Source organism: Tursiops truncatus, chromosome 20 (genome assembly GCF_011762595.2).
Source record: "Tursiops truncatus isolate mTurTru1 chromosome 20, mTurTru1.mat.Y, whole genome shotgun sequence".
Lineage (NCBI taxonomy): Eukaryota > Metazoa > Chordata > Mammalia > Artiodactyla > Delphinidae > Tursiops > Tursiops truncatus.
In genome coordinates, this window is record NC_047053.1 from 19,686,645 (window position 1) to 19,705,542 (window position 18,898).

General features: G+C 39.1%; 1 protein-coding gene across 1 annotated transcript in view; it reads right to left on the reverse strand.

The window, feature by feature from the left end:
• The window catches only part of LOC109551719 (AP-2 complex subunit beta-like), a 104,604-nt gene that overhangs the window by 26,455 nt on the left and 59,251 nt on the right, over positions 1–18,898 (reverse strand). Inside the window, 4 exon segments of the mRNA XM_073797712.1 lie at positions 3,665–3,760; positions 3,893–4,010; positions 4,526–4,747; positions 7,014–7,204. Coding sequence (XP_073653813.1) covers positions 3,665–3,760; positions 3,893–4,010; positions 4,526–4,747; positions 7,014–7,204 — 627 coding nt within the window.

An 18,898-nucleotide genomic window follows, 5' to 3' on the forward strand; every position in this document is an offset into this window, starting at 1 on the left:
CACCCAGTATATCTACAAACCACTAAAAATGATGTAAAATATTATCAGTAACATGAGAAAATGTCCATGTATAATAAGCAAAAAAAGCAGACTACAAAAACATAAATAAATAGCATTTGTAGAATGATCTCATTTTTGTAAAAAGCACACCTGTTTATGGAGGACTATGTAAACAAAGACTTAAAATCATGTCCACATCATTTCTGGAAGGGTAGAACAGGGGTAGGAGAAAGCAGAGTGTTCTACTTTTAACTTGTCTTTTTTTTATGATTTTATGTAGTAAATACATATGCTTTTTGTTTGCGTAAGACATAAGTCAGTACCTTATCTTGAGCTACAAAAATGAGAAATGGTAAACACCAAAGAACAGAAGAGTGGGAAGTGAGGAATACCTTAACTTAGTGACTTAATCTCTCTCAAACAAAACCAAACATATAAATAAATCTCACAAACAAAATCATTTTATTTGTAAGAAAAGGAGGGCAGGGGTTTATTTCCTCCTTAAAGAAACAGGTATACACTGTAATATATACAGCTTTAAATCTGTCAATCATACCTCAATAAAGCTGGAGGTGGGGTGGAGAGTAAAATCTATTTAAAAAAACAACCAAACAAAAAAGAACAGGCAAAAGTTACTGAAAAAACAGTACCATGAAATTGCTTTTTCAGTGTTATTTATTGACTCATGGCTTATGCTTAATCTTTAAGCTAACCAACTTAATATGATAAAATTATACATTTTTTTCACCTCAGGGTACTTAAAGCAACAAGGAAACACCTGTACTTACAGTCATGCTAAAAAACAACTCCAACTCTTAACACCCAAATTTTACAATAGGCCCTGTTATCTTAGCTAAGCACTAAACTAAAATTCTTTTTTTCTCATCTGTCATATCTTTGAAACCAACTACACATTAAAAAAGGGTCAGGTGCCCTGAGAGAACAGCAGCAGCTCAGTCTGGAAGCTACAGAGAAAGGCTATTACAATTCCCTCGCTGGTTCTTGCCCTTGTCCCATGGATAGGTTAGGTAAAAACAGGCAATCACTGCCTCTCCTGCCCCAATAACTGTGTCTGGACTAGGCAACTCTTTCCAACTAATAACTTTCATGATTTAACCAGTTCTAAGAAAAGTTCTTAGGCAAATCCAGGTAACTGGAAATAAGAGAACACTATCTAAAAGGCAGGATTCTTGAAGGCTGATCTTAAGCTTCCAAAGGAAGTTCATTCCTCACACACTCATATTCCCACCAGGGCACCCTGAATCAAAGGAAGAAGTGAGAGCCACTAGAAGTTCATCTCTTCCAGAAGATGATGGATAATTTTTCCATTTAGTCACAACAGACGGTACTAACAGCTGCTAGGAATCTAGATGCTTTGAGAACACTTTCTAGTAATTCCAGGGATAGAAAAATCTCTCTAACTTTGGAATGAGACTCTTTGCAAGAGCACTGTCAGAGAGGTTAGTAAGACAATGACATTCTGGCAGTGAAAAGCACAAAATGACTCTTCTGCTACCAAAATAGCTCTGAAAATTGTCTGCATTAATACCATTAGCAGGTGGCTATTCCACAATGAGAAAAGAAAAAGAAAAAAGTTAAGTAGTGGTGGTAAGTTAAGAAGTGTGGGAGTAAAAAAAAAAAGATGTAACACATCAAGATCCAATAAACAGATTTTCCCATTTCTCAAATGGAGCAACAGAAGTATATATTAAGTATGTGAAGCAACTGAGCTGGCAGAACCAGAAGTAGAAACCAGGATTAATTGACTTCTTGCTATAACAACTAGTCTACTAAACGATTTATCAGTGGTAACCATATGAAGCAGCATTCAGTAAATAAAAACAAGGAAGGCCAATTAGGAATTTGGCTTTCAGAGGCACTTCTCTGACACAGCATCTGTTTCCTTCTGTTCCTGTGAAGCACTGGTCATACCGTACAAATTATTTTAGTAACTATCCTTGTGAAATCATATGGCCCAATCTGACTCAAAGTAGAACCGTAGGGACTTCCCTGGTGGTGCAGTGGTTAAGAATCCGCCTGCCAATGCAGGGGACACAGGTCGGAGCCCTGGTCCAGGAAGATCCCACATACGGCGAAGCAAATAAGCCTGTGCACCACAACTACTGAGCCTGTGCTCTAGAGCCCACAAGCCACAACTACTGAGGCCCGTGCACCTAGAGGCCGTGCTCTGCCACAAGAGAAACCACCGAAATGAGAAGCCCCCATGCACCTCAACGAAGAGTAGCCCCCACTCACTGCGACTAGAGAAAGCCCACGCGCGGCAATGAAGACCCAATGCAGCCAATAAATAAATAATTAATTAAATAAAATATCAAAAGAAAAAAAAAGCAGAATTGCACATAGTCAAGTAGTAAGAACAAATATGGAGCTCTGAATCCACAGTATCGTTGTGCACAGAAGCCATCATTAATTGCAACAAACTTCTGAATGAGGAAAAACAACAGAGGCATGGTGACTGATGAAGCAGTGCATTGTAAGTTGTAGCCCTTAATACCTACTGGAAGGCTGCAACCAAGCTAGAACCAATCTGCCCTCTAAGACCACAGAGAAGCTCTTCAAGAGGACTTCCAAGTAAAGATCAACTCCCTTCCCTAAAGCAGAAACCTGCTAGTCAACAGTCCTGCCTATGTGCACAGAAGTCCTGACAACTTTTCTGTTATCTCATTTTTAACACAAATAGGCAGCAATTTACTGTAAGTATGGTATACACTTCAATTAGAAAATCATAGACATGCAACCATCACCATAAAATACTCCAGATAATTAAATTCAAACTGCAGAAACAAAACCAAAAACTGTAATTCACATCACAAGAGATTTAAGAAACTATTGCAACCACAAAAAAAGGAATGCTATGAAAAAGTACCCATAACAAGAAACAGCAATGAAGGGAGGCTGTATGGAAAGACGGCTGTGCAGAACACAAGAAAGCAACCACCCAGACTGGAGTAAGGACTGGAAGGACAGAGGACTGGAAGAGAGAAGGGTCTAGAACAAAAGAAAAGTTTTATTAATTTGATATTATGCTTGAAAAGCTGGAAGAAGATAGGAGTGCAATGAAGGCACAATGAAATTAAAAAAAAAAAAGACAAAGGCCATTATAAACTACAGAAAAAACAAAAGCCTTTATAAGAAAGAAAACGCAATCATTTGACTGTGTAGGCTCTACATATTTACAGGCATAATACGCACAGCAAGCTTTGCAAGACTCTAGTTGATAGAACAAGAAATAAAGGTATATTATCTCATTTTACAAAGATAATATAGGAACAAAAACCTCATGATATAACTATACAGGGGATCTATACAGAACGGTAGAAGTAGAAGTGATGGAGTATATGAACCAAGTTGCTTCTCTCATAGCGGAAAGTTAATAGACAATGTCTACAATTGGTAAATCAATAAATAGTAGCATAAGGATATTAGAGATATGGAAGTAATCAAAATAACTAAAACTAGGAACAGAGTTAAACATGATTCCCTCGGGAAAGAGAGGGACCAGGGACAGCTGTTTTTCATTAAAAATTCTTTAATATTTTAACAATGTGCTTTATTATTTTGATAAACTTAAAAATGTAAGGAAAGAGGTGAAGAGAATACCCAGAGTCCCACAACGTGATCACAACTACCACGGGACACTTGCCTCCACCTTGATGGCACACCGTCCAATGGCCCGCACGGCTCTGCACACAAAGTCGACATCCACCTCTGTGGCATATTCCTTCAGTTCTGCCAGAACCTGTTAAAAATCCATGAAGTGAATAATCATTAAGGATTCTCCAACAGCAATTTCATGGCCTAGGTTTTTCTGAAGGCCGTATCTTAAGATCTAAGTTTTTAGATCTTAACTTGAATCTACTTTAAGTCTGACCTGAGCAATGTTGGCTTGGGATGCCAAACGAAGCATGATGTCCGATTTCTCTAGTTTCACATAGATGGGATCATTGTACGTCACAAAGAAAACTTTGATCTGCTTCAAGATTTCAGGCCTGTGGTACACAGAAACACAAGATAAGGAAGATGAGGCATATATTGATATTCCTTCTGAGTCTGCGTTAATACCTAACCTGTGCTTCTCTGCTCTCCATTCACACACTCCACTCCAGGGAAAAAAACTCACAAACTTCCTCTACATCCCTCTAACCAGATCCATCTGGCAGACTATTTTTAAGGAGTAAAGTATATATTGCCAAGAAGAACCACTGGAAGAACAACAACCTGATCTAAATTACAGCCTGAACCATATTAAGCAGACACTAGCTATCATACAACTAAGAGTTCCTTCAGAAAAGAAACTAAATTGTAGAGCAACACCAGGCATTCATTGTAAGAACACTCTAAAATCAACTGTTAGCCTCCTGACCCTGGGCAAGTTGCTCTACCATACAGTATTTTCATTTCCATACATTAAACAGAGTTTTAACACAGTCCTCTTTAATAATGATGTTATTAAGTTTAATTCAAAATTACAAACACTTTAATCACCAATTCATTTTTTCCCAACCTTTTCTGGATGATCAGGTTGATGTTCCTCAGGGCGACGTACTGCACCTCTGGCTCCCCAGACAGCAAAGTGACAAGTGGAGGGGCCAACTTCTTCAGCAGCATATTGTAGTAGTCGGAGTCCTTGGGTAACAACTCTAGAAATTTCATTAGGACTTTTACTGCTGAAAGCACCACTGCTGAGTTGGCGTGAGATAGCCAAGGAGTTACCCGCTCACAGATACTGAGGACAGAAAGTGCAAATTAGTACCTTAAATTATAATTTCTTTGCTCAATCCAATCTATAAGGTAATGTTGTCAGAGGTTCCCATGGCCCAGGTATAAAGAAATTAGAAAATCAGTTAGAAAAGTCAAAACTCCATACATAGGTAAATTTGGGATCCAACACTGCGGACGCCTCAATCCTAGCAAACTACAAACAGAGCAGGGATATCAGAAGACTTTAGGAAACCAGCAATAAGGGATGTTCAAACTGGAAGGGAACTAGCCAATACCCCAAACACCTGAAGCTCACACCATTTACCTTCCTATTTTATAGTCCTCTCTATCTCGCCATATTATGTAAGGACTCCCTGCCTCACAGCCCATTTCTCCTCAGCCTATAGGAAGTCAAATTAAGCATTCTGAGAGTTCTTTCATAGTCAGAGATATCAACCAACTGTGGCTGAAGTTTCACTGTAAGATGCAGAAGGAGATGGGGTGACAGGGAAAACCACCCAACCTCTTGCATTCAGCATAATAAGGGAATCTCGGGAAGGGTGTTTGTTTGTTTGTTTGTTTTTAACAACACAACACCACTGCAATACTCTCTCAACCTCATCCCCTTCTCCTAGTCCCTGCCACCTACACTTAAATGTCTCATAAAATACAGAATATTTAGTTATCCATTGAGGGTTCTTCAGAAATTAACCTAATTTTGATAGCTCTTAGGCAATGTGAGTGGCTAGCTGACTCAGTTAAGGACACAAGGTAAGTAAGCTGTGTTTTTCTCCCTTCCTCCTGTATCTACTTGGCTGACTCCCTGACCTCCTTTAGGCATTTATACAAATGCTACCTTCTCAGGGAGACCTTTCCTGACCACCCAGCATTTGTTTGATCTCCTCCTTACTTTATCTTTCTTGTTAGCACTTATCATCATCTGACCTATTATATGCTGTATTACATATACATATTATATATACTTCTGCCCTATCCCTCAGAATAAGTGTTCCATAAGAGCTATGATTTTTGTCTGTCCACTGCTATATCCTCAGAGCCTAGAACAATGCCTGGCATACAGCACAGGCTCAATAAATATTTGCTGAGTGAATGAGTAAGTGTGAGATGTCAATGACCAAGAGAAAATAAAATTGTATGTAAAGTTCTTTCCAGAAGATATTTGTACTTTCAGTGATGGAAAGAAACTATCAGGGTGAGCTTTGGTTAAATCCAGAAGGAACAATTTCCCAGACAAGTGAAGAGCACTTACATTATAGTAGCTCGAGCTTTAGCCGGGCAAGGAAGGTTCCTATCTACCATAATTAAAATGAAGAGCCAGAGTTTCCCTGGTGGCGCAGTGGTTGAGAGTCCGCCTACCGATGCAGAGGACACGGGTTTGTGCCCTGGTCTGGGAAGATCCCACATGCCGCGGAGCGGCTGGGTCCGTGAGCCATGGCCGCTGAGCCTGCGTGTCCGGAGCCTGTGCTCCACAACGGGAGAGGCCACAGCGATGAGAGGCCCACGTACCGCAAAAGAAAATAATAATAATAAATAAAATAAAATGAAATGAAGAGCCAACAATTCTTCAGAATTATTTTGCCTAGTACAGTGCCTATATACACAAAATGCTCAATAAAAACTGATGATACCTCCAATTCTGTAAACTAAAATGTATGTATGTGTATATGAAATTTAGTAGTCAGTATCTGATAGTCAATGAAAATCTGCAGCACTAAAGTGGTAGAGCTGAGCAGAAGAATCCAGGTGTGCCTTCCAAAATCTTCTCCAAATTCAGACTGATGAGATTCCTATATCTAACGGAAGACATCATACATTTTGCTGGCTCCAACACAGTTTCTCTAGTACTAATTATAGGTATAAGGCAGCTCAATAACTAGTATCAAGCCACTTACTATGTATCTAAAAGAACGAAAATTTTGTTACTACAGTGAGAGACACTCAAAAAACCTTTGTTTGCCAAATGGCTAGGAATTGCTGTATGGGAGATGTGAGACCATGATGAGGGAGAGTTTTTCAGAGGGTTGTAACTATACTGTTCAAAGAAGAAATGAAAAATACACATCTCCTCTTAGGAAGAGCTATTTTTTGCATGGTTTACTCTACCACCTAAAATGTTCCTAAATACATTGAGAAAATACCACAGGATAGCAATATATATCCCATAAGCCACTGCTTTTCCCAACGTAACAGACCCTTATTCTAATACAGACTTACTAGAAATTATTGAACCGGGCAAGACTCCTAGATACTATCCAGAAAAACAGACTGACCTCTGAGCCTCCTGGTCATCTTTAGGGTTGTAATTAGACAGGCAGTCCAGAATGAAAATCTGGCCCCGTTCGGTACACTCATTCAGGGCTGTCAGTAGCTTATTAATGTTCTGTGGATTCAGATCGAGTAAGTTGCTGTTTGGGTGAGATTCACTGATTTCAGATAATGCTGCTACAGCATTAGCCACCACCTGGGAAAGAAGCAGATACGACCTTGATTTGTCAAGAACAGTACAACTATTTCTCTGGATCACTTCATAGATCTCAACCCATAACCGTTCCTGAACATTTTACGCAGTCAGCTAGAAAGATACACTGCTTTCAAAATGTATAATAAACCACCAATGATGGCATATATAGCTTCCTCATGGTCAAGCAACACAGAATTAAAACAATTCACATATTAGCAGAGAGTCCCTCATGATTTACTATTAAAACAATAATAATTTTAATAGTAGTCAACACTATCAGTAGAATTAAGACACATGAACAGCTGTAAAAGAAGTGAAGGTTAGGGACTTCCCTGGCGGTCCAGTGGTTAAGACTCATGCTTCCACTGCAGGGGGGCATGGGTTCGATCCCTGGTTGGAGAACTAAGATCCCACATGCCTCGCAGCCAAAACAAAACAAAAAACACAAAACAGGGAAGTTTAAATATGAAACATGTACATTAGGCAATGGAAAGAAAAATCTAGGCCAAACAATTTTATAGGTGTATGGGCGTGCATGTACTGGGGGGTGGGGAGGTGATACTTCAGGTGTCAATCACACCTTAAGTCTCAGAGTAAGAAAATGTGACCCTGAAACCATAGTTCACTGTAACATGATGTTGGGAAAGCACATAATCTCCATGAAATTCAATTTCCTCACCTGAAAATGGAATAATTTAATCCAAGTCACAGATTAGCTTTAGTTTGAGGATAAAATCAGATGACTTATGTATAAGTGCTTTCTACAAAGCCTTATACAAAGTTAAGGTGGCAATATTACCATAATTCATCAAGACTAAGTTGCATAGTTTTTCATATTAACATCTCTGAAGTTGGGATATATTTAATAATCAACGGCATGTCAGTTTAATAGGAGGTATTTTTCTTTCTACGTAATACAGGAAATAATAATGCATCTTAGAATCAATGAAATATGGTACCTCAAATGTATCCTTAACTCTGGCAGTATGATAAATGAAAAATTGCTACCAAATATAAGAAAGTACACTTGTTGCGTCCGGAGCCTGTGCTCTGCAATGGGAGAGGCCACAACAGTGAGAGGCCCGCGCGCAAAAAAAAAAAAAAAAAAAAGAAAAGAAAATTCTGTTAAGGGCTTCCCGGGTGGCGCAGCGGTTAGGAATCCGCCTATAAATGCAGGGAACACGGGTTTGAGCCCTGGACCGGTAGGATCCCACATGCCACGGAGCAGCTAGGCCCGTGCGCCACAACTACTGAGCCTGCGCTCTAGAGTCCTCAAGCCACAACTACTGAGCCCGTGTGTCACAACTACGGAAGCCCGTGCGCCTAGAGCCCATGCTCCGCAGCAGGAGAAGCCACCACAATGAGAAGCCCGCACCGCAACGAAGACCCAATGCAGCCCTAAATAAAATAAATAAATTTAAGAAAGTACACTTGTATCCTGACTTAACAGACCCAGAAATCCATACTAGCTGCAAGAAAAAACAGTGGACACTTTATCAAAATTACAGATTATGTCTAATTTAACTAAGAAATCTACAACCAATGAATGTTTAAAGTAATTTTAAGATTATAAAAACACAGAAAAATAAACAAAACAGACAAAAAACTATAGCTCTGTAAAAATGAATTTACAACAACATTTTGCAGTGAGGCTCTCAGCTGTCGCTAAATATTAGCACAGTAAGGCTATATATAAATATTCTGTAAGCATAAGTGAGATGCAATAGGTAGCAGCTTCATTAATTATGTATATTGAAAAGATTCTCAAAAATGTCAACTCATTTTTAGTTCTGACTGAAGTCCCTGTTAAAAGCTTGAGAAACTAAGAGTTGTATGATTATCCTTTTGCTAGCAAGAGAAGAAACATAATGGTTACAGTTTAGCTATTGATTTTAATATCCATATCATTTGGGTACTCTGCAGATTATCCCAGTATATGATTTTACCTAGAAGATAAATTCTAGAGAATATGGCTTTTTAAATCAAATAATACATTCATGACAGTATCCATTAACTAAGATAATGATGCCACAAATGGAATCACCTTCAGTTATAACTTAGTGGTCAGGACAAAAAATTCCAAGATGAAAAAAAATCAAAGGTTCACTTGGTAAGTATGATTATGGATATAATATTTTATTGTTATTAACACAAATCGAGAAGGATTATCTAGTTCACCTATCACATGATAGCATGCATGAGGTTCTTTCCTGACTTAATTTTTCTTTGCCAACCACACCATCAAGCATGGCCTTTAGTAAAAATTAAAAGCATGAAAAGTGAAACAATAATCTCCATCATCTCAGTGCTTTACATGCAGGGAAAAGGTACTGTGTTTCCCCTGTATAATACACTTAATACACTGGATTACAGGATAAAGGATCAAAATGTCACACTGGAAGAACAAATGCCTGTTTTCCTCTCTTGCTGCCAACACATGCCCAGTCTTGGTCACCAGTTCGTCCAAAACAAATGTCCTGTCACAACTTACCATTTCTGCCACTCAAATCTTTTTAATGTTAAAAAAATTAAATATGAGGTCTGTTAACAGGAAATGAACAGAATGAACAATTAGAACTCCTCTGCTACCATCACAGGTAACTAGAAATTAAACCAAGTATATAATGCAGCTAATGACGTATATGTTCTGGTGGTAAAACAGGCAATTTTCACTTATTATCACATTAAAACAAGAAAAGAAACAGGGAAAAGTAAATCTAATTAAAAGATCCAGAGAGATCAGATTATATGATTATGTTTAGAAAAGTCTGCATGGGGAAAAAAGATCACTGCCAAATGGTCACTGAGCCAATGACTGACCAGAGGAGATACACCCCCAATAACAAAACTCTACTGCTATTCCTCTAAAATTCCTTCTAGTCTACCTTTCCGCTTTCATCTCCTAATCTTCACATTCATACTGCTAAGTTTTCAGAAATATACAGAGGTGGGCCCATAAAGAGCTGCTTAGAGTTCTCCTGGTCAGTAAGCCATGCTTCTCTCACTCTAATGGAAACTTAAAATGAGCATCGAATCTCAAGCAGGCAAAGACTGACTTCAAGACAGCAGCTGGGTAGCTGGGGTATACAGGACAACTCACCTGTCTCTGTGTTTCTTTGGAATTTTGTATAGAATGTAGTACATATATTATCTGTTTGTAAAAATAAACTTTAAAAATAATGGATTGAAACATGATTTACTTCCTCTTCCCAGAGAGCCTTCTCCAAACAATAATTCATTATCAAAAGAAAAAATCTGACTCTTGCAGTAACTGCCCTGGTTTACTAGTGTATTAAAACAAAGGTTATGTCTCTTTCTCTTGTACCATTACTTTGAATGTGAACTAAGACTAACATGCATAACATTTTCCCCCCAGAAAACTGGCAGTTCTTTTAGGAAACACTGCCATGAAAAGAACAATGGCCTTTTAATTATAATCTCAGAAAAACTGGAGTTCCCAAGAAAGAAAGGGGTTTCTAAAGGAAGTTTTGCTTTAAAAATGGATTTATAAATAGGGTTTAAGTGAGTTTTCTCAGCACATTGGTTGACTTACAAAGAGCTGGCATGTAGGCTACGAAGGAACATGTCCCATAGCATCAAAAGAAATTTTTTAATTCATCTTGCCTCCCAATTATGGTAAATTCTGTTCTTTGGAAGACTGCAATAAAACATTCCTCCTCCCCCATCCCACCCCTACCCCCTGTAGACCTAATATAATATGTATACTTTACAGATACAGATATTAAACACAAACATATACATACATACAGAAGTATGCGTGCACGTGCATGTGTGTGTAAAATCACACTCAATACTAGACAAATTTTTCTCTGCCTTAACTACAGACTTCCCTTCAATCTGACAGTTCATTGTGGACCCTTGGAGTCTGCTGAATTTTTTTTTAACGTAAGCAATTTGTTTTGACTTACTTTATACTATACCTAATAGAATTGGACAAAGAGATAAAAGACAATAATAGCTAAAACTTACTGAACACTTACTATGCCATTTACCTTCCCAGCAACTCTAAGGTAGTTGCTATCAAAATCCACCTATTACAGATAAGGAAATAGGCTTTAAAAATGAATTTATAAATAGGATGAGAGAAATTCAGTGACTTGCTTAGCCAACAAAGTTGGAAAGGGAAAATGCTTGAATACAAACTCAAGGCCTGGGGCTTCCCTGGTGGCGCAGTGGTTGGGAGTCCGCCTGCCGATGCAGGGGACACAGGTTCGTGCCCCGGTCCGGGAGGATCCCACATGCCGCAGAGCGGCTGGGCCAGTGAGCCATGGCCGCTAGGCCTGCATGTCCGGATCCTGTGCTCTGCAACGGGACCGCAACGGGAGAGGCCACAACAGTGAGAGGTCTGCGTACCGCAAAAAAAAAAAAAAAAAACAAACTCAAGGCCTGTATCTGATTCTAGTGTCTGAGTACTAATCACTCTGCCGCCTGCATTTATAGAAGTTCCAAGAGTTGTGAACATCAAATGGGGGAAAGGGAAAGGGAAAGAAAAATCGGAGCTGGGGAGAATACTATAATCAAAACATTATTTCCAGGCAGATTTATACAAGGAGAGAACTGTATTCTCCTACTTTATATAGTTCAGAGATAATCACATCCTAGCAGCACTTCAAAGAGGCAAGATTTACTATCCAGCTACAAAATCTGATTTATAAGCTACCCCTGTCTCATATGCAGCAATTCTGAGGACATAAATTTGACATTACTTTTTTTATTTTTATTTTTTGGCTGCGCCCTGTGGCTTGCGGGATCTTCTTCCCTGCAAGTGGAGTCTTAACCACTGGACCACCAGGGAAGTCCCAGACCTCATTTTTCTTTTTTTAAGGAGCAAGCTGGAGTGGTGGGTATGATTAAAATAAAAATGATCCTGTAAAAAAAGAACTCTAAAAGGAAATCTAGATATACGTTGGGAGTGGAGTATCACAGACAGAAGCTCCTTTAGGAGAAATCTTTCACACATTTCCCTGTTCCTTTGAATGACCTCTCTAATTTCACTCATTTTCATAGCCTCAGAACCCAAGAAAGATAGCACTTCCCAATATAGTGACTTCCTCCTATTAACTATATTTAGAAGACTTTCATTTCTAGCAATGACCTTCAAGGTCAAACACTCTGAACAAACACTTCAATTTTCCCGCTCAATTTACAATACTTTTGGCTGCTGCCCCTGAAGACTTGAATAAATTGAACGCAGTAGAATAACTGACCAAAAACTATTATAATGGAAAATAAAGGTGATTTGCATACTTTTATCCTCTTGAAAATCAGCAACAGTTCAGAATCTCACTTTCTTCTTTATGGAGTTGCCTCAAATAACACGTTAAAGCACAGGGCATTTATTCTAAGCATGTTTCAGTCATTATCATCTCCTTAAGAACAAAATGACTGGACTTCCCTGGTGGCGCAGTGGTTAAGAATCCACCTGCCAATGCAGGGGACACGGGTTCGATCCCTGGTCTGGGAAAACCCCACATGCCACGGAGCAACTAAGCCCATGCGCCACAACTACTGAGCATGTGCTCTAGAGCCCTCGAGCCACAACTATTGAGCCCATGTGCTGCAACTACTGAAGCCCACGCACCGCAACTACTGAGCCCACATGCCACAACTGCTGAAGCCCCCGTGCCTAGAGCCCATGCTCCGCAACAAGAGAAGCCACCGCGGGCTTCCCTGGTGGCGCAGTGGTTGGGAGTCTGCCTGCTAATGCAGGGGACACGGGTTCGAGCCCTGGTCTGGGAGGATCCCACATGCCGCGGGGCAACTGGGCCCATGAACCACAACTACTGAGCCTGCACCTCTGGAGCTTGTGCTCTGCAACAGGAGAGGCCACAATGGTGAGAGGCCCGCGCACCGCGATGAAGAGTGGCCCCCACTTGCCACAACTAGAGAAAGCCCTCGCACAGAAACAAAGACCCAACACAGCAAAAATTAATTAATTAATTAAAAAAAAAAAAAAAGAGAGAAGCCACCGCAATGAGAAGCCCACGCACTGCAACAAAGAGTAGCCCCCGCTCGCCGCAACTAGAGAAAGCCTGCGTGCAGCAACGAAGACCTAACGCAGCCAATATAAATATATAAATAAAAATTTTAAAATGCATTGTTAAAAAAAAAGAATACAATGACTATACTGTACCAGTTAATTTTACAGTCATGCTTTAATCCAAGACACTGTCCAGACTGCCAACTAATAATATGCTGACTACATATGACATTCTGCAATGTTCCGTTTTTTTCCCCATCTTCTTTCCTAGAATGAGGAAGCTAAGTGAACACATCTACCTAGTGAAGTCAACAAATACCGTTAACAGCAAGAGAGTCTGAATATCTGGTAACAAGTAAGATTTAAAAATTAGACTCAATAAAACTCATTACTTAGTTAAGGAGCTTACATAAGTAGCTTAAGATGTGTTTTGATGAAATGCGAATATTCACAAAGCTAAAACACTACAAATAAATATCTACAAATGGACAAAAGGCACTCCTAAGAAGCCAAGAGTTACTTGGCCCACCAGCCCTAAAATCACACAAAAGCATGCTGCAAAATGAACAAAACAAAAAATTTATTATTACACCATTATCTCCCTTTTCAGAGTAAGTAATCCCCTGCCAAATTAGAGTCTTGAGATCCCTGCCAAATTAGAGTCTTGAGTAAGTAATCCCCTGCCAAATTAGAGTCTTGAGAAATGAATAAGCCGTGATCTTTCGGTACACTACTGAATTACTATGTACAACAGATCCAGTTTTCAGGAAGCTGCCTACGAAAACTGCTTTAGGCATATCCTTGAACAATTATCTTTTAAAAGTAATCCTGAAATGATGTGTTAAGTAATACTGTAAATAGATTTACTTCATTTGTAGATAAGCTGCCCTCAGAATCACCCTAAAAAATAATGTCTGGCTTTAAATAATGTATACAAAAGAATTAAATATCTTTGGGACTTCCCTGGTGACACAGTGGTTAAGAATCCGCCTGCCAATGCAGGGGACACGGGTCTGACCCCTGGTCCGGGAAGGTCCCACATGCCGCGGAGCAGCTAAGCCTGTGTGACACAACTACTGAGCCTACGCTCTAGAGCCTGCGTGCCATAACTACTGAAACCCTGTGAGACCAGAGCCCGTGCTCTGCAACAAGAGAAGCCAATGCAATGAGAAACCCGCACACCGCAAGGAAGAGTAGCCCCTGCTCACCGCAACTAGAGAAAGCCCGCACACAGCAACGAAGACACAACACAGTGAAAAATAAATAAATAAAATTATAAAAAATACTAAAAACAGCTTTAGTTAAAAAAAGAATTAAATACCTTTAAAAAATAAATTCGCCGTTGAAATATTAACCCTTCTAAAATCATTAATAACCAGCACCACGATCACTATACAATAAAGAAACCTTTTGTTATTATTAAGGGCTTACTCTATACCAGGTTCACTATTAAGTGCTTTGCAAGCCCTCTTTTATTTTTCACAACGTTCCAATGATAGAGGCACTGTTTATAATCTCCATTTTGTAGACGAGGATACTGAGATGTTTAGGGAGACCACCAAGCTAAGAATGGCAGACCAGGATACACATCCAAGTCTGGTTGGTTTCAGAGCCTGAGTTTTAACCCTCATGTGTTAGTACTGGAGCGAAAAAAAAAAAAAAAGTTCACAGTTACAAAGCACTTTTCTGTTTTTGAGATACTTTCATAAAGAGTGAGTCAACTCTTTATAAAAGGAAGTGATTAAATGCAATTTGGTATGCTGGACTGAATCCTGGAAATAGCAAAAGGATATTTGTGTTGAAACAGGTGAAATAAAGTCTGTACTTCAGTTTATAGTGATGTACCAATGCCAATTTCTTAGTTTTGACAAAGGTACCATGGTTATGTAAGATGTTAACATTAAGTAAAACTGTGTGAAGATAGGTATATGAGAAACTTTCTGTATGGTCTTTGCAACTTTTCTCTAAATCTAAAAACCCTGCCCCCAAAATGAGATTTAAAAAAAAAAAAACCTAAGTTAGTAATAACTGATAAAATGAAAACTGATGATTAAAATTCCTAAGGTGAGAATACACATAAAAAGATCTCCACAAAGTTTATCATAAGGAAAACAAAAATTGTTTCCTTCCTCTGCAAGAATTTAAAAACCGAAAAGCACTGAGATGGGCACTTGCCCTTATAACAGAGCAGCCTCCAATGATTCCACTTACTCAACACTCTGATCCTGCAGAAATTACCAGCAACTCATCTTTTAGTACCAAATACAACATTACTTACTTGGGGCATCCAGACACAGACTGAGTGAACATGTTACCTCCTACATCATTCTTACCCAGTGCTTACCACATACTGACACTCTCATACATGCCTAAAATTCTACCAGCTCTGGTACTCCTTTATGGACGCTGGGCATGAAGAGCATCACGCATTTCTAATTTTGCTTCTGTATAATATTTTAATTTTATAACTCTTCTTCTATTTATTGATATATGTTTAGGGATAACAGAATTCATATAAAGTACTAAATTAAATGAGGTCATTAAGAGATGATTTAACGTTGCCCACGAGGACAACAAACATATTCTGACAAAAATCCTTCTAAAATTTACAAAGTGATCTAGAGAGACTTCAGTTTTTCAGCATTTATCATCTCAGACTGACAGCAAACCACCACAAACCTTCTAAAGCCTAACTAGAAATTACAATAATCAGTAAGTACGTCACGTTAGATCTGTTTCTCAATAGCTGTCATTTATTAAGCACTTACTATATGTCAGGCATTACTTCAGTTTTTAAAACAAATTAGTCCTTCATGTTGTTGTAGGGGGCTCCCTGTGCACTGCAGGATGTTTAAAGTATCCTTGAACTCTACCTACTAGATGCCAGTAGCAACCTTCCCATCAGTTGTGACAAGCCAAAAGTGTTTCCTGACAATGCCAACTGTCTCCCAGGAAGCAAAATCGCCCCCAGTTGAGAACCACTGTCACATAATCTCACTGTGGCTTCTACATGCTGGCTAGCACATGGTTAAAATACATACTTTTTCTGAGAAAAAAAATGTTACTTTTCATAAAACAGCTTTCCAAAATAAGTTCATATTAAAAGAAGCTGGCAGTTTAACTAGAGACCGTTGCTAAAGGCCATACAAGGGCCGAGTTCTGAGAGCATGCTGCTTGTGCAGAAAAACCCTCAACAAACCAAAATATGTTTCTGGGGTTTTTTTTGGTTTTGTTTTTTTAACTAATTCAGTAGTCTGTGCTTTGGCAGACAGGACAGAGCAATGGAAGAAGGGCATTCCCAGGGGCAGTTCTCAGAGAGCATGGTAGAACTCAGAAGGCTCAGAAGACAAGATCAAAGGGGCTAAGGCGCTGAGCCAAAGGATTTAGGAGACCTGAGCTCACAAACAAAAAGCAAAGTAGATGTGGTGGGGCTGTCAAGAGAGTCTCTGGAGTGGCAGATTCTGGTGTAAACATTAACTGAAGTTGGAATACCTCAAAATGCCTCTAAGAGAGAAAAGGAAACTGCAGTAAGGAGGGAAAATCCTAATGCATGGGCAAAAGCTAGAGAATTATCACTATCACCCAAAAGTGTATCTTTCTTGCAAATATCAATTTAGTGAGACAGAATTTTCAAAACTCTGATTATTTGTGAAGAAATCATAGGAGCTATTTTCCTCTCGTGCCAAAGTGCTTCCTCATTCTGAATACGTTTACTTTCAAAATAATGGACTAATAAATCTGTGTCTGGAAATAAGTTTAGCTTTCATTCCCTCAGAAAGATTTTACCATATGAACCTGTATAGCTATCAAAGAGGTCAGAACCCTTTAAATTAATATTGTAGCAATAATGTTAACCTTTGCCTAATGTCTACTTCATAACCATGGCAGCAGCAGCCATCACTTCATGAACTCTCATAAGCCAGGCACTTTCACAGATGCTTTTTATGCAAGAGCTCAATTAATACTCCTAACGACTCTCTAAGTTGGTACCTCTCACTCTACAGAAGAGGAAACAGACTCAGGGAGGTTAACCTAGGACTTAACAGTGGAATTTTTTTACTTCAAACTATCTTTTCTCTTTCAAATAGTATTTCACGGAGAGTCAGTTTTAACTAAAGTTAACATATATACACTACTATATATAAGAGAGAGAACCAACAAGGACCTACTGTATAGCACAGAGAACTATACTCAATATTTTTATAATAGCCTATAAGGAAAAAGACTTTAAAAAAATTTTTAATAAAAAGTAAAAACATTGGGCTTCCCTGGTGGCGCAGTGGTTGAGAGTCCGCCTGCCGATGCAGGGGACACGGGTTCGTGCCCCGGTCCGGGAAGATCCCACATGCCGCGGAGCGGCTGGGCCCGTGAGCCATGGCCGCTGAGCCTGCACGTCCGGAGCCTGTGCTCCGCAACAGGAGAGGCCACAGCGATGAGAGGCCCGCGTACCGCAAAAACAACAACAACAAATCAGGAAATGGAAAGATATGTCCCACTCCACAAATATTAAGCAGGGAGAAAAGAGGGCTGGATATCTGGGGCCTACAGCCAAGAAAGCAAAGGAGAATCTAGAAGCTGGTTTGTGCCCAACATAAGTTCCTTGCACGAAGCAGCAGAGAGGGCCCTCTGAAATCCTGATTAACATACATTCTCCTTTCCTAGCAAGTGCCTCCAAATACAGTACAAATAGAACACTTACAAGAAGGAACACCCCTTAAATTGCCCTATATTAAAAAATTTCTTTAAACATTATAAACCTATGCACATGCTAACTTCCAAAAAATGTAAACTAAATTCTTTCCAATGATATCATCCATCTATGAATCACCAGACAGAAAGAATGTAATGTTACAATGATCCTGTACCTTGTAGCTAAACACAGAAAAAGAACAAAAATTCCATGAGAAGGAAGAAAGCATGTTTATTTTCCAAAACAACTTAATAGAAGCTAATTTTAGAAATGCTGTCTGATTTTTGCTTTTAATGTAGACTAATTCCAGGCAGAGGAAAAGGAAGTAAACAAAACAAAAAACAAAAATCCTAATAAGAACAACCTTATTACTGTGTTCATCAAATCTAATGACAGGAGAATTCTGACTGGATATCCAATAATATTAAGGACGTTCTTTAATGATCAGCTGATTAAATGAGTTTTTCATTCTTAAGATGTTTGGGATTTGCTTTAAAATCATCCAGTAGGAGAGAAGGTGGGGGTCAGGAAAGCATGTATGGAGAGTTAAATTAAACAAAACTGGCCATAGGTTGGTAACTACTGAAACTACAAGGTAGATATTTAGGAATTTATTATACTATTCCCTCAACCTGAATATGTTTGAAAATTTCCACAATAACAAAAAAGTTAATCAACTACTGTAAGACCTATTCAATAAAACAAAATTAAAAGGCAGCTCCTGTAGTTTCCACTACGTCTGAACCATAAGCATAATTTCTACAAAGATAAAATAGGTAAAACCCCAGGTTACTGACACTACAATGATATGCCCAACATTTGTCAGCCTTGGAAGATAAAACAGTGAGGTTTCACTTGGCTTTCTTCTCCCACCTGGCAAGGATGCACCAAGCCCAGCTGACAGAAGGCTCACCATATGGTCTGAACTGGAAGACAAACTCTGGCATACAGAATGCTTAAATCATGAATATTCCTACTCAATGGCCAATACTTCTCTAGAGGC